Genomic DNA, 14,840 nt, shown 5'->3' on the forward strand with positions numbered 1-14,840 from the left:
CCTCCGCTCTTTCTCCTTCTTTCTTTTCTGAAGCGTTTTTGGACCAAGTTTTCTTCAGACCGTCTGGGCTTGGCTTTTTTAATATTTTTAATATTTTTTTTTTTTACTTTTACAAAGCGTTTTATTTTTTTTTTCCTGAGTGTTGTGTGTGGCAAAAAAAAAAAGTGTCGAGCCAAGTGATTCAGGCGCTCTGAAGGGAGGAGGGGGGGGAAAGAAGGAAAAAGTTGCCTTTGTTGCTAGCGAGCTCTTATTACCTTTATGTGATTAAGGGCAAGGGGCTGAAGAGAGAGGCCGGCGTGCGTGTGCGGCAGCGCAGCTCTCTTGCCTCCCCGCGCTGGTAGGGGTACGAGCGGCTGGTGGCTCCTCTCGCCGCAGCTGTGCGTGCCGGTGCGCTGCGCTCCCCTCCGCCCGCAGCGGCCGCTTTCCTGCGGGCGAGCGGCGGCGTGTGCCTACTCGCGCGGGGCTCTGCCCGTCCCGCTCCCCGGCCGGGGGTGCGCGGGGGCGCCTCCCGGCGGCCCCTCTCCGCCGGTTGCCATGGTGCCGCGGCCCGGCGTGCTGTGGGCAGTGGCGGCGGCGGCGCTGGCGCTGCTGGTCCGGCGGGCGGCGGCGGCGCTGGCGGGGCCAGTGGTCCGCTGCGAGCCCTGCGATGCGCGGGCGCTGCAGCAGTGCAAGCCCCTGCAGGCTGACTGCGCCGAGCGGGTGCGGGAGCCGGGCTGCGGCTGCTGCCTCACCTGCGCCCTGCGGTCGGGGCAGCCCTGCGGCATCTACACCGAGCGCTGCGGCGCCGGCCTCAGCTGCCAGCCGCGGCGGGAGGAGGCGCGGCCGCTTCAGGCGCTGCTGGAGGGCCGCGGGCTCTGCACCAACGCCACAGCGGGCGGCAAGCTGCGGGCCTTCCTCCTGCCGGGACCGCACGCTGCAGGTAAGGGGGCTGCGCCTCGGGGTGGGGGGCGAAGAAGCGTAAAGAGATCGCATGCATGCGCGCCTCTTCTTGTTCGCTGTTTCCTTGCTTTTTTCTTTTTTTTTTTTTTTTTTTTGAAGTTAAAATGTAAGTTGCACGTAGCAGCAGGGGAGGAGGCGCGGGTAGGCTTGCTGCAGACCTGTTCCTCCGGAAAGGCCCCTCGCTCGATGCCTGGCGCTGCCTGCCGGCTGCCGGTCCGCGGGGGGCTCCTCGGGCAGCCACGTAGCCGAGGCTGGGATCGTTTTGAAGGAGGGGTGCTTTTGCCGAAGGAGAGGATGATTTACTTCTTATACCTTATTTATGCATATATCTGTTTTATTCAACGCCGATGCTAACAAGTAGCTCCTCGCAAAAGAGGCAGAACTGCTCTTTTTTAAAAAAAAAAATGGGGAGGGTGGGGAGGGATTGCATTTTGCTTCTGCGGGTGCGAGGGGCTGCCAGGCTGCAGAGCCTGGATGGAGAGAGGGTGGAATCTTCGCAATTTGTCCCCAGCGTTCCTGGAAAAAGGGTACAAGAACACCGGAGAACATGGGCTAACTCTTGCACTGTAGCGTGGCTAAGTCAGGGAATGCTAAGCGCAGAGAGGAGAAAGAAAAAAAAAAGTTAAATATTTCTCTGGCCCGCGAAGGTGGTTATTCAGAACAAAGCGTTTGCACAGCAGTATGTAAGAGGACGTTGGTTTTTTGCCTGCACTGCAAATAAATCTTTGGTCAAACGAAGCTTTCCCGTACCTCTTACATGTCTTGTAAATGAGATGTTCACAGAGCAGGTTTTGTTTTGTTTGAAGAGGAAGGGATGGTTGGAAGAAGTTCTGTTAGCATGCACATTTGGAAGCATAAGACAGGGAAACTTGGGATTCAGATCAAGAAAGCACAGTCCCTCTGTGCAAACATTTCATTAAACTGTTTGTTAACCAACAGCAAGTATGTTAACATTTATTTAATAGAAAAGTGTGTCAAAAGGCTTTCCACTGTTTGCATTTTTAAAAAGCCAGTTTTTCTGCTAGGTTGCAGGGACTCCTTGGCTGGCCTCTCCTTAGCTGAGGAAGTGGCACCAGTGCTCCAGTTAACTGGCTGCTATGAGAGTAGGAGGTGCTTATAATTACTTATGTGCTGCTCCCAAGCTGTGACAATTTGAATGAGGGTTCAGAGGTACTCACTAAGTTTTAAATCTCACTGGAACATGGAGCAGCTTCCTTCATCACATGAACTTGGCTCTGCATATTCATCCGTCACATGAATTGGAAACGAGGGGCATCTCCTCTGTACTTGAGAGTTGGTGCTATTTAATGGAGGGGAAGTGCTTTTAACAGTGACTGTTAGAGAAGGAGAAAGGGGAAGACAGAGTTGCACTTTGCTGAAAATCTTTCCATTTTCAGCCTGAATAGTCAAAATGCCAAGTTCCTGTTTTTGCATTCTTGGCTGAGGGAGAACTCCGATTTTGAAATCAGTAGGAGCTTTGATTCCTTAAAAAGTGCAAAGTAGGACCCTCACAGTTCACATTCAAGGAGTGAAGGCTGCAAACCTGGGGTGCAAGAAGGAAGAAGTGTGCTGAACATGTGTGACATGTAGTGCCCGCCTCCTCATGGGGACCACTCCACTTTCAGCTCTAAATCCACCACTCCCTGGTACACAGCCTCCCTGAGCAGTACCACATTGTCTCCCTTGCATACAGCTAGGTCCTGCATCATGTGCTACACTTTTGGTCATTCCTAGTTTACAGAAATTGCTAGAAATCGGTATAGGGTGGTGTATATTACAGTAGCTTCTTAACAGCAGCTGTAGTAGGCTACTGACTTAACTTTCCAGTTCAGCTTTTTGGGCACGAAAGTCTTAAGTAGTAGTGTGCATGTGCAAGCCTTGTAATCTGGTTTTTAGAAGAGAGCAAGTAACTCATAGCAGTTTTGTTTCTGTTACGAGGGTGTAAAGCTAGCATGGCACCAAGTTTTGTGAAACTAAGTTAATCAAATATGCTTTACAGTGTAAAATGTGGCATTACAAGCATTCCAAATTGAAGTGTAAGAAGTGCTATTGAAACATGATGGTCTAAACTGAAATGACCAGCCTGGTAATTATTTAATGCACATTAAGAATATTTTCTACTTATTTTTGGTAGAGGAGGCAAACTACTGAACTGGACTGATTGCAGAAAACCTAGCAGGCATAGTATTTATATATAGGAGATTGAGGTTTATAACATTTTATTGTCTCATTTCTTGCAAACTTCATTGAGAATGTGGGGAAAAAAAAAACGCCACTGTTTAAAAACAGGACATTAAACCACCAAAAATATGTTCAAATACCGCTGAGAGTCTGAATTAAACCCACAAAAGCCAGGAAATTTAGACTTAAGACTTAAACTTCCTTAATCCATTTGCACTGAGAGTTGGATTTTCCTGGTCGATTATGTCCATTGCCAAGCAGTGGCTACACTAAAACCACTGGTACCAAGATGTTAACTCGGATCGCTCCCCCTCCTCGTGTGTCTCCTCTGTTCCTGTGTATTGGCAGTGGCACTGTAATGCCTGTGTTGAAGTATTTGGAGTCAATGGACTATGTGAACATGGACTTCCCAGTTTAGCACTGAATTTCTTGGCTTTTGTGGTTTTTCAGTAAGCCATCAAGTATAATTTTAGTACAGATTTCCAGGATGTTCCTTGCACATCAGTTATGATTGTGCACTCCCAATATGATTTCTTTAAAAAAAAAAAAAAAAAAAAGGCCAGCAGCCAAGGCAGCAACTAGTGGGACTTAGCTACTTAGCTGATAGGAATATCCAAACTTGAAGAATTCCCTGGAGGAAATGCAGCCAGTTACAGTTACACTGCAGGAGTCTCCTAAGAGGGAGAAACGCAGTGTAGACAAATACCTCACAAGGTACAGGAACACTGGGCTTATGCAGTATTTTGGAAAAATGTGCTTCTCCTGTATTTGTGTGGATGGTAGTTTAAAGAGAAAATATTTTTGAAGCTCGTGATGAAAGCAGGTGTTTGTCCTTTGACACCATTACAGAATGAATGGCATTTTTTTGTCCATTACCTTTAAAATGTATTTTGTACACCTAGAAATGTTTCTGATTTTAACAGCAGAAGAATGAAAACGTGCTATTTTTTTTCTTTCCTGTTCTGTATGTTGAATAAAATTAAGAAAGAAAGTGTTAAAAATAGCTAACTAGAACCATGAAACTTAGCATGGTAGAATTTATTGTATTAACGCCTCTTTTTTTAAAAAAAAAAAAAGAAAAAAAAATTGCCATCCTGGGGAAGACAAAGAGTCACACTACAGCCCATAAGTTACCCAAGCCAGCCCCGCGTTTGACTGAAGTTGATTAAATCAGCCGTAGGTCAGCAGTCGCGGAGGGGAAGGCTCCGTGCCCCCGGCGCCGGTGGGTCTGCTGCGGGCTCCAGCGGCGGCCACTCCGCCGGCGGCGCAGGCCTGCCCCCTCCTGCCGGCGGGCGAAACTGCAGCGGACACCGAGGGGCGAGAAACGGGCGGTGGTGGCTTGCAGCGAAGTGGAGGTAGCTAGTTTTCAGGTGTTGGGCGGCCAGCACGGGTGGTGCAGGGGGGTACCTTGCGAGGGTGCCGGGAGTAAGGGGATGCTTCAGTTACAAAAGTCATTGCTTGGCAACAAAGGTGCTGATGCATGCGGAATGCTAAGTTGTTCATCTTTTTATATATCGCTATTTTGTAAAGGAAAATTAAGCACGTAGGCTAATCTAGTGGCTTGCTGCCCTTCCAGACACAACTGGCAGTTGATTAACATTGTTTCTTCACTGCATTTTTTCTTGTCTAAGGAAATTCCAGTGATTCAGAAGAAGAAGACCGGAGTACGAGCAGCATAGAAAATCAGGCCATCCCAAACTCTCAGAGGGTGCCAGATTCCAAATCGCATCCACCGCACATCAAAATAGATATCATCAGGAAAGTGCAAGCCAAAAATACGCAGCGCTATAAAGTGGAATATGATTCGCAGAGTACGGATACACTGAATTTCTCCTCTGAATCCAAACAAGAGACTGAATACGTAAGTACTTTTGTAAATGGAAAGGCATTTCCCAGCATTTGAGCGTGTGCATGCATATGTAGATGCATGTTGTGCATACGACAAGATAAATAAATAAATTAAATAACTAAATGGTGGTAATCGTTGTAGCCATTTAGGGCATTCTGACTGTTTAACCGCTGAAACTATTGGATCTGCAAATGCTGACAATCAGCAGACCAAGCAGATCACGTTCAGAAAAACAGAGGCCTAACACAATGATGTTTACATTGATACAAGTATGATTTTCACTAAGTCATTTCTTAGAGATTGAAAGTTCTTGTTTCCCCCTGTAATTATCACACATTTGTGTGAGTGGACTTGGGACAGGTTTAATAGTGTCATCATTAAATTTGGTTGCAAACAGCATATTGGGTTGCAATAATGGAAAAAAGGTGTTCCATGTTCAGTGTAGTGGCACTGTGTTCACACTCCACAGTGCAAATCAAGGGAGATAAACTTAGGCTGGGTTGAGGATTAGGATCTTGACTGATCAGTCATTATTTGTATGACGTGCTGAACACCGCCTCCACTTGCAGTTGTCGTTTGGTGCCACTGCGTAAATGCAAAGGCTCACGGGCACACAAGCTGCCATTGCTTTCAACTGACTGTGCCCAATGGATTTGCAGGGCAGCCAGAGTGTGGTGAATATGAGGGGAGAATAATTCCTCTTCCTGGACATCCTGGCTGCTAACCCAGTGGTTATCCTTGTGCCTGTGCCAGGTGGCCTAAAAAATATGTCTGGATATACTTTGGTGTTTCATCAAAACAGTTGTGGTGAAACCAGACATGGCTTCCCATCTGCAAAAGAAGGTTTTGAAACCCGTATGAGGTGGAAAGCTGTGTCTGAAGGGAGCATGGCCTCCAAGTTAACACAGCAAGGGTCATGAAGCTGCCTGTTTAGTTTGTCACTGATGTCCAGCTGTCTAGTAAAAACACTTCAGTATCTGCCTTTCAGCGTGTCGTCCTCCTAAAAACGTGAAGTAAACTGTCTACAGTAAAAGAATGAACTTCAGTAGCTCTGAGGAAATAGGGTCCTGGTCTTAACTAGGATGAACATTTCACTTACGTGGTAGTTGGGCCCCATTAGCAAAGGCGCACTGACTTACCAAGCCTGCTGGTGTCTGTAAGAACTAGAAATAAGTCCATCAGGGACAGGTGCCTTTGTCAGCAAATGCCCTTCTAGCTGTGTCTGCATGTTAGCTTTTGATATTGATCTCTCTGACTTTGGAGAGAGAAAAAAAGGCTGTTGATCTTTTTGTAGGCCTAACTTGGGACCAAATATTTGAACGTGTGTGATTTGCAGTCAGCGTGTCTGAGCAGTTTTGTTTTTTTAAGGAACTGCCAATAAGAGCAGCAATTTAAGTGCATGTTTAGAGCTTCTGAGATTGATACTGAAAGAAAATACATGAAAGCACCAAGGAAGGCCTTTGCTAACCAAAAAAATAAATTTTAAACTCCAGTAGAACTGTGGAGTCTGTATGCTTTCAGACACTCACATGAAAGGCACTTTACATGAACAAACTATTAATATTACCACTTGAAAGTATAAATGTCATTAGTTCACTAATTAAAAATTGCACCAAATAAGTCTTTGTGTTGATACAGCAACTTAAATTTTTTAAAGCCATGCAAAAGAATTTTTTCGGGTCTCTGCTGAAGAAGTGGGCTGGTGGATTGAGTCAGTAATGTGTGCAGACAGGAGTTTAGCTAAGCACAGAGTTTGTAGGCTGCAACTCGAATCCCGATCCCACTGCTGACACTGACTGCCTTCTTGGCCTCTGGCAAAACCTGAACTCCTCCGCTCCTGGTTTTCTGACTGCGAAGTGGGGCTCATAACACTATACTCCCTACCCTGAAGGGCTGCAGTGAGAAATAATTAGTTGGCGTTTGAGACATGCTCTTAAAAGTGCTTCTGGAAGTTCTTTTTGGCTCATTGTCCTAGAGCTAATCCTCACTACATTGTTGCCAGCCTTTTGCAGATGGAGAAAGTGACATACTTATCTAATGAGACTGTTGTGTGCAACCTTTGCATGGCTGCATCCATTTGGTCCAGTTGAAATTGGGAATTGTTGTCCAAAGTTGTAGGTTTTTTTATGTATACATATACGTTATGCCAAACTACTTGTTTTCAATTAAGTCCATTTCATTTAAGCTTTCAAATCCAGCAGAATCACAAAAATCAAATGGCATTAGGGAAAATTTACCAAGTGGTGTATTTCCAGTTGCCTATCTTCTTCTTTTTCCAGTTGGTGCAAGGCCAGCTTTTCCAAACCTAAGTTATGTTATATAGGATTGATTTAAATACTGGTTAAGCCTTCCTGAAGGTATATGTGGCTGTGATTTCAACTGGAAACGCCAGCCTGTGCCTCAGCATAGCATAGGGCCTTCAGTGTTTAGTAGTCGGTTTATCCTGAATAAAGCAGAAAGTCACAATTTTATCTGTGAATGGCCTGCCCTTTGACACATCCAGCCATCCCTTTGTTTTAATGGATTTGTTTGGGTTTGTACTTGCCCTTTAAAGATTTATTAGCTCTTGTGTGAAAGACAGCATTTGGGAATGAAGTTTCATCTGTGTTTTCTAAAAATGCTCGTTAACAGGGTCCCTGTCGTAGAGAAATGGAAGACACTTTAAACCACCTAAAGATCCTGAATGTCTTGAGTCCCAGGGGCTTTCATATTCCAAATTGTGACAAGAAGGGGTTCTACAAGAAAAAGCAAGTAAGTACAGAGTCTTGATCATTTCAGTGAATGCACTTCACCTTTTCTGCATCTTTGCTGAAGGATCTTGCCAGCAAGGTGCATTATGTATCATTTTACAGAGGAACTAGTTCATTTCCAGTTTTAGGACCTGATCTGATAGTGCTGAACCTTGTCAAGTGGGGACAGTGTTTTTATTTTCTGTTGGTCATGACAACAGATTCATTTGAGAAACTTCATACCTAATCACACATAGGTTGACTGGTGTCCTAGATACTAATGCCTTTTGGTTTAAAAAAAGCAGTGCCTCTGTAATAACCCACAGAGCTAAATGTTGCAGTCACCATATGACTGCAATAGATCAATGCTTTGAATTGTAAATAGCTGCTTGAGAGTTCCTAGAAGAACTGCACTGGATCATATTACAAAAAGCAACTTGAGAAAGGTATATATCTGTCCTTTATGTGCTACACAGATAGCTTCCAAAATCCAGGTCATGTTATCGTGAAAGTGATACATCTAAGTAGTTACTCTGCAGCAAGGATGGCTTCTCAGCCCTCTTTGGTTCTGGGGTTGTGACTTCTCTTGACAAATGCAGACCTAAACTGCAGGTATTCATGCTTTAGTTGTGTCGGGTTGAGCTACGGCAGCATTCTCCATTCAGTACTGCCCTTGAAGCTCATTCAGGAACTTGGGGAAGTGCAAGACGTACGAGGTTCTTTGCTTAGTGTGCACATCCCATCTAATTCCAGTGTTTAGTTAGTGACCTGCCTCCAAATGCGTTTCTTGGTATAATTCCAAAATTTCTTGAATTCAAGTTTCTTTAAGATTTTCCTCAAGGCAAACCCTCTGTAAGGACAGATTTTGTTTGTGGACCATCTTGTCTCTCCCATTTGGGTTTACACGAGTCAGCCTCGCTAACCCTGGTAACCAAAGGAGCGGCTGACTCTGTGTTACTAGCTAATGCAGTTCATTGGTTGGAAGCGAGAGGCCAGCCTCCAACCAGGCAACCTTATTTTAGGAGTGGTATCTCTCCATTTTTTGGCTTCCAGCTGTCTTAGAAACAGTCTTTCCCTTTCAGGTATTCCCTGGAGCTCTCCGTTAAGCTGGCAGTGTCAGGTGGGGTGTCTCAATAGGGGTGAGGTTTCAAGCCTTCCCTTCTGCCATCAGCCCAGCATTGACTACGCTGTACCTTTGGTGCACGCTGCTGAGCTTGTCTATGCTCCCCAGGTTTTCCCGAGCAGGTGCTGGCAACTCCCAAGCAGGGACAGAGTTTCTTTTTGTTGTCTGGAGTTATGAGAAGCCCGTGTCATTCATGTTCCACTGCGTGTAAACTAGTAGAGAGCAATGCTCACATCTTGGTCTGCGTTTGTTCAGAAAATACATTGGACTGCTACGTGGAGTGAGGCTAGGACTGTGTTTTGTGCCTGTGCCATAAAAGCATTTGCTTAGTTACTCTAGAACAGCACATCATTTAACTGCGTTCAAGGCACACAAGCATATTGTAGCCCTTTTCCTTCTCTAGGTATTACAGAAGACCGCAGATTGGTATTTACTTTGTTCAGTAGATCTTTCTTTCATCTGTCTTCAGACTCTGAGGTTTTTGCTTCATCAGCAAAAAGGTGGTGGTTTGCACGCAGTCTCTGGCATGTGTATATAGTAAATCACATCCACAGTAAGCACGTATTAAAGTGCCTTACTTTAAAGGATGACTGTACTTTAAAGTGTAGTCATAGTTCTGCCACTGAGGCAGAAAAAAACGAAATACGGAGGAAAAACAATATGAAAGACAGATAATACACTTACCTAGTCTTTGTTCCTAGAAGTTGATTTACCAGAATAAGGTGTTGGTATGGAGCAAAGACATGCTTCCGCCCTCTGTTTAGTGTCCGTGCTGCCAGACTGCTTTAGGAAAGGTTCCTGTGCTATGTGCAACAGCTGGTCCGGTCAGCAAACGTAGAGGATGAAGGGGCACTTTCATACCTGGCCAGCCTAGTCAAATGCCATGCCAATTTACACAGGTCCAGTAGTTTCAGTGGTAGTTTGAGACAGCTCGAGATCTTGTAGGAGATGCCCACAAACGGAGCCCATATGAGTAAATATTCTACATGAAATGCAGTTGGAGTGCTACTCCTGTAAATGAACGTCAATCAGCCCCAGGAACAGGCCTTCACAGGTAGGGCTTACAAAGGCAGGCTGCTTCTCACACGAACAAAACACAAACAAAAAATAATGTATTTGAGTTGCCCTTGTAGAATTAACTCCTAGAAAAAAGGATCAGTTTGAGAAGTGAGTGAGTCCTGTCCCGACTGAATTCACTGTCCACAAGGCAATGTGACAATTGTGTTTGTTTGGTTTTCTTTTTTGGAGCATCAACATGTAGGTCTGATATTTTAGGCACTGTGAGCAGGTGTCAAATCTCATTAACAGAATGCTAGGCTATTTTATTAATTTCCTTCATTGCTATTATTAGCAGCGTGCAATCTGTATTATATATTATCTGTATTATATATGTATCTCAATTATATTCTGTTGTGACAACAAAATTCAGAATAAGTTAGGAAATAGACAGTAAATCCATCAAAAAATGAATGTGAGCTAGGCATTTTTAATTCTGAAAACAGCTGCCAAAACCACTGCCTAGGATGATAATGTAGATAGGTGTGTGATGGTTGGAATCTGATAAATTGTGATCGCCCTGGAAACCATTAAAACTCATTCAGGAAGCACTTCATAAGTTAGTATATTCAGCCTTCCTGGTCACCTGCTCTTCCAGTCAAGTTGAAAGCAGTTATTTTTCAAGACATTTGTGGATATCTAGAAATTCACTTTTCAGGAACAACCATAGGGAGTAATTTGCATATGTGAAACAATTTTAAGAACATAAATTTACCTGTCAGGGTATAACATGAAAAATATTTCACACCTTATGTTTATATGTAAACGTTTTAAAAATCAGACCTATTAAAATTTAGAATTCTTTGTCTTAATAAATCACGCATTTGTGTGATTCACAATCAACTATTGTTGTACTATTCAACAGTGTTATATAGGTATATTTACATGGAATAGGTTGATGCAGGCACGTTTCTGCCTCAAGCATGGAAAAAGAAGGTTTTGATGAAATTAGAATTATTATATGGGGCAATTCTAGTAATTGTGTACCGGAGCCAGACACTCACCTAAATGCGAGCTGGCATCGATCCACTGAAAACAGAGCTGGGCTTGGCGGGAGCCAGAACGGCCCAAGGTATATGTTAATGCTGTCTGCAGTCTGTTCCAGAAGACCAGAGTTGTAGCTCCATGGAGACCTCTGGGCTGACCAGGAATTCAGTGGGATACCATATGCTTTGCTGTGCCCCACGAATGCCTCTGCGGCAGTTTGTGGAAGGGAGAGGGGCAGGTGGCATTGAAGCTGGCAGCTGGTGTTTCTATCAGAAGTAATTACTGGCTCCACCACTTGGGCAGTTTTCCAGCTTTTTGGACTTCTGAAGTCATACAGAAGAGCTGGGCAGAGCCTTGAAATGTATGTGGAGTACAAAATTCAGAAAGGCGGATATTTATATATATTTTTTTGCATATGAACTGTCCACCACTTCTGTAGGGAATGCAAGCTAATTGCTTCAGGATAAAAGCATCACTTTCGAATCAGAAATGCTTTACTATTGACAGCATGGCTGAGCAGGTAGTACAAAATCACAGATTGGAAAAGGTCAGTTGTTTCGCCACAGAGCGTTATTGCAGCTGTAGAATGATCTAAGCGTTTTGTTTTCCAAATGGGTTGTGTAGAAGAAATAAAAAAAAATATTAGTAGTAGAGAAGGTGTTCCTGCAGACTAACTTCATGTTGTAGTTAATTCCAAAAATTGATTATGCAACTGTAAAAAGCAATCAAAACCTCCAACAACATGAGATAACTTTAATTGATCATTTGTTTTGAGAGTGATGCAAGCCTATGAATCAGCGAGAGTTGTGTAACATACTTCATATAGTATTTCTAAAAGAGGAGGCTGTGTTACTATTATTAGCAGAAGTGTAGTTTCATTGCCGGAGCACCAGGCTGGCAGCCAGAAGCCCTGTGCTCTAATTTGGGCTCCATCTGTGCCTGCTCTCTTGAGAAAAACAACTCAAGAACTGTGGCCTCAGTTTCCTTTTCTGTAAAATTTAAATTGTGCAAAGGCTGTTGTTTATGAATTCCTCAGTTTTGAGCATGAAGAACTTAAGTCACTAAATGTTAATACCACTTAAGCTAGAGTCCAGTCCAGTCGCCACCAAAATCGAAGGAAAATTCCCCATTGATGTCAGTGGACTTTGAGCAGCCATTCATGGAAATCCTGGAGAATACGCACAAGCCCTAGTCAGGCTTTTGAGACAATAAACATAAGTTGTAAAACTTATGTTTAAAGATTCAGTACAGGAAACCAGCCGAACAGGTAACTAGAACTCAAGTGCAGCTCACCACGTAGTTTAGCAAATTATTAATGTAGCTATTCTCTCAGTAGGTTTGAACTTCTTCACCCTCTCCTAAAATAAGCTGATAATGTACTTTAAGCTTGATCTTGTCATCCTGCTGCCATCCATTTGCATAGGGCTAATGCAGAAGGACTGCAAATTCCGAGGAGAGAAGGCATTGTATTATTTCTGTATTGGGCTTGTTACTCAAAAATATATCACAAGGGTAGATTAATTTGCAGTTACAGTGATTAACATTACTTCATTTACTCTAAAATAAAATAAACAAGATGGAAACTTGTTCAGAAATTTGTGTCTAATGTGTGATCTGCTCCTATCTCTCCTTCACAAGTTCCTAGTGAAGACTGTCTACCCTACTCCATGCTGCCACAAATTAGTTGGCTCAGGGGCCAATGTGCTGGTGCAGGCTGTCCCAGGAGTGACCCATATGCACAGTTCTGTCTGAAATACCACCCTTTCACCTGAGGTCCTAAACTAGACATGGAAAAGGTCAGGCACTTTGGGCAGCATGTGAAGCCCAACACTTGCTTGATGTTTCCTTGCATACCTGCACATGGAAAAGAGACTTAGCTTTGTGAGCCACTGCCGTACCCACATGGGGACACACCTATTAGACTCTGGAGAACAAGCAGTTGAGCGGTAGTGGCACAGTTTACCTGACTTGTACCAGCCTGAACCTCTGAAATACTTGAATTGCTGTGAGTGTGATTTCAGAGGCAGCATTTGCTCTGCTTGCATGATAGCCTTTACAGCGTTGAGGGCTGCTAAGTGGCTTCAGTCTAGCCTTTCTTCCTTCATCTTGGCGATGCAACAGATGAAACCTCAGTCTTTGAAAAGCTGGGTATATTTGCGTCACCGCCTCCTTTGTAAGTCTGTCCTGACTAAACAGCCACTTCTGTTAGCATTTGCAGCGAATCCTGTATCACCAAATCTCAAAACTTGAGCTGACATGGAGGCTATGTCTTGGCAATGAGGCTGACCATGGCAAACCTAGTGAGATAATCTGTGTCCTGGAGACACGTGTCTTTCGATTGGGTGAAAACCTTGCGGGGTCCCAGAGGTTCACAGTATGTAACTGTGTCCAGGGTTGCATACTGAATGCAACCTGCAGCATGTCATCTCCTTTAGTCTAGTTTTTACCATTCTTGGTTCCTTGGGGAGAGCCTTACTTACTACATACTAGACTTTATAATGTATTTTTACTGCATCACTATTTCTAAAGAAGGTCAGTGTTGTTGCCTGTGGTAGTTTCAGGTTGGTCAGCATTGCTGGCACATTCCACCAGGCAACTTCTAAAGCTGACATAGCTTATAGACTAGTATATAACCAACCTTATTTATAGGAAAATATACATGTAAAGTTCTAGTACACCTAGCAGTTGTTGAAGTGATAACTCCATTACAGAAGGATTATGTATCTATTAATAAATGTCAACTACAGTATTGAAATTCCTCCAGCAAACAGATGCAAGTCAAGGGTGTTTATTGCTGCAGTGGCTGTCTTTGCCAGACCTGTGCTTTAGTGTAGAACAAATCTGTTAACTTTCTTTTCCAAAGATGGGTCCCAGTCGTCAGCCTGTACTGTTGTAAGTAGTCCTGGTATTCAAAGGGGGCAACTGTGCTGCCTAATATAATAGGGAGTAGTTCATAAGGCTGTTTTCTGGTAGTTCTCAGGGCAGTTTTATTATGGAGTAATTAGACCTAAAGGGGTTGATGGGCAGAGGGGGTAAGCTTCTATTGTAATACTTTGTAGTGGTAATAAATACTCTGTTTGATTCTGTCCGATACGGCCAGGATACGGAAGTGCAGCTATCAAATGAGCAGGAATCCCTGCTATATAACACTAAGAGTGGAGAAAACAAAAATAATGCTAACTGAGTCTTTTATTCTGTTTCAGTGTCGCCCATCCAAAGGCCGAAAGAGAGGTTACTGCTGGTGCGTGGATAAATACGGACAGCCACTTCCTGGGTATGATGGGAAGGGAAAAGGAGATGTCCACTGCTATAACTTGGAAAGCAAATGAGGACTGGGTGCCAGCTCTTCTGGCATCTGCGCGTGGCCGCTGGATCTCGCAGAGACCTTGGAGGGGCTGGGCAAACACTGTGGACTGCGTTGCGTGTGGAGGAATGAGCTCTGCCTCCTGCGGCGGGTGAAGAGTCGCAGCCTCTGTGGACGCTGCTGCAGCTGCATCCCGCCACTAACACGCATTGGGCTTCCTATAGGACATGTAGGGAGCTCTGAATTCCCACATAAACCTGCACTATTGATACCCAGAGAGAGAGAAAAACACAAGGCACTTCAGACTGGATTCAGGGAGTCTCCACTGACTTTTTAAAGAACGGCCTGTGACCAATTTGATCCCGAAAGATACTGTTTTTTTATTTTAAAGAATTTATAGATTGTAAGCTTGTAAAAGTATTAAAGAAAAAAAACCGAAAAAAACAAACACCACAAAAAAACCACAAGGATTTAAAGGTTAAGCTTTTTTACAGATCTGACGGGAAACTTATCTTCACGGGTAAAAAGTTTTATAAAAATCTCAAAGAACTTTTTAAAGAAATAGATTTCTAAAATAAAGACATGGCTATTTTTTCTGTAAAATATATTATGAATATTCTGTTAGTCTGTATTTAATATAATTGTTTTTTAATAAACTTTATTTAAGTGTAA

At 43.7% G+C, this 14,840-nt stretch overlaps 1 protein-coding gene across 1 annotated transcript; it reads left to right on the plus strand.

Annotated features, from left to right (window-relative positions):
- The first annotated feature begins 226 nt into the window (after positions 1-226).
- Positions 227-14,840, plus strand: IGFBP3 (insulin like growth factor binding protein 3). The gene is made up of 4 exons (XM_050891600.1): positions 227-919; positions 4,752-4,981; positions 7,601-7,720; positions 14,068-14,840. Exons 1-4 carry the CDS (start codon positions 535-537, stop codon positions 14,191-14,193), a joined length of 861 nt encoding a protein of 286 aa, XP_050747557.1. The 5' UTR covers positions 227-534; the 3' UTR covers positions 14,194-14,840.

The sequence above is a fragment of the Gymnogyps californianus genome, chromosome 2 (assembly GCF_018139145.2).
Source record: "Gymnogyps californianus isolate 813 chromosome 2, ASM1813914v2, whole genome shotgun sequence".
NCBI lineage: Eukaryota > Metazoa > Chordata > Aves > Accipitriformes > Cathartidae > Gymnogyps > Gymnogyps californianus.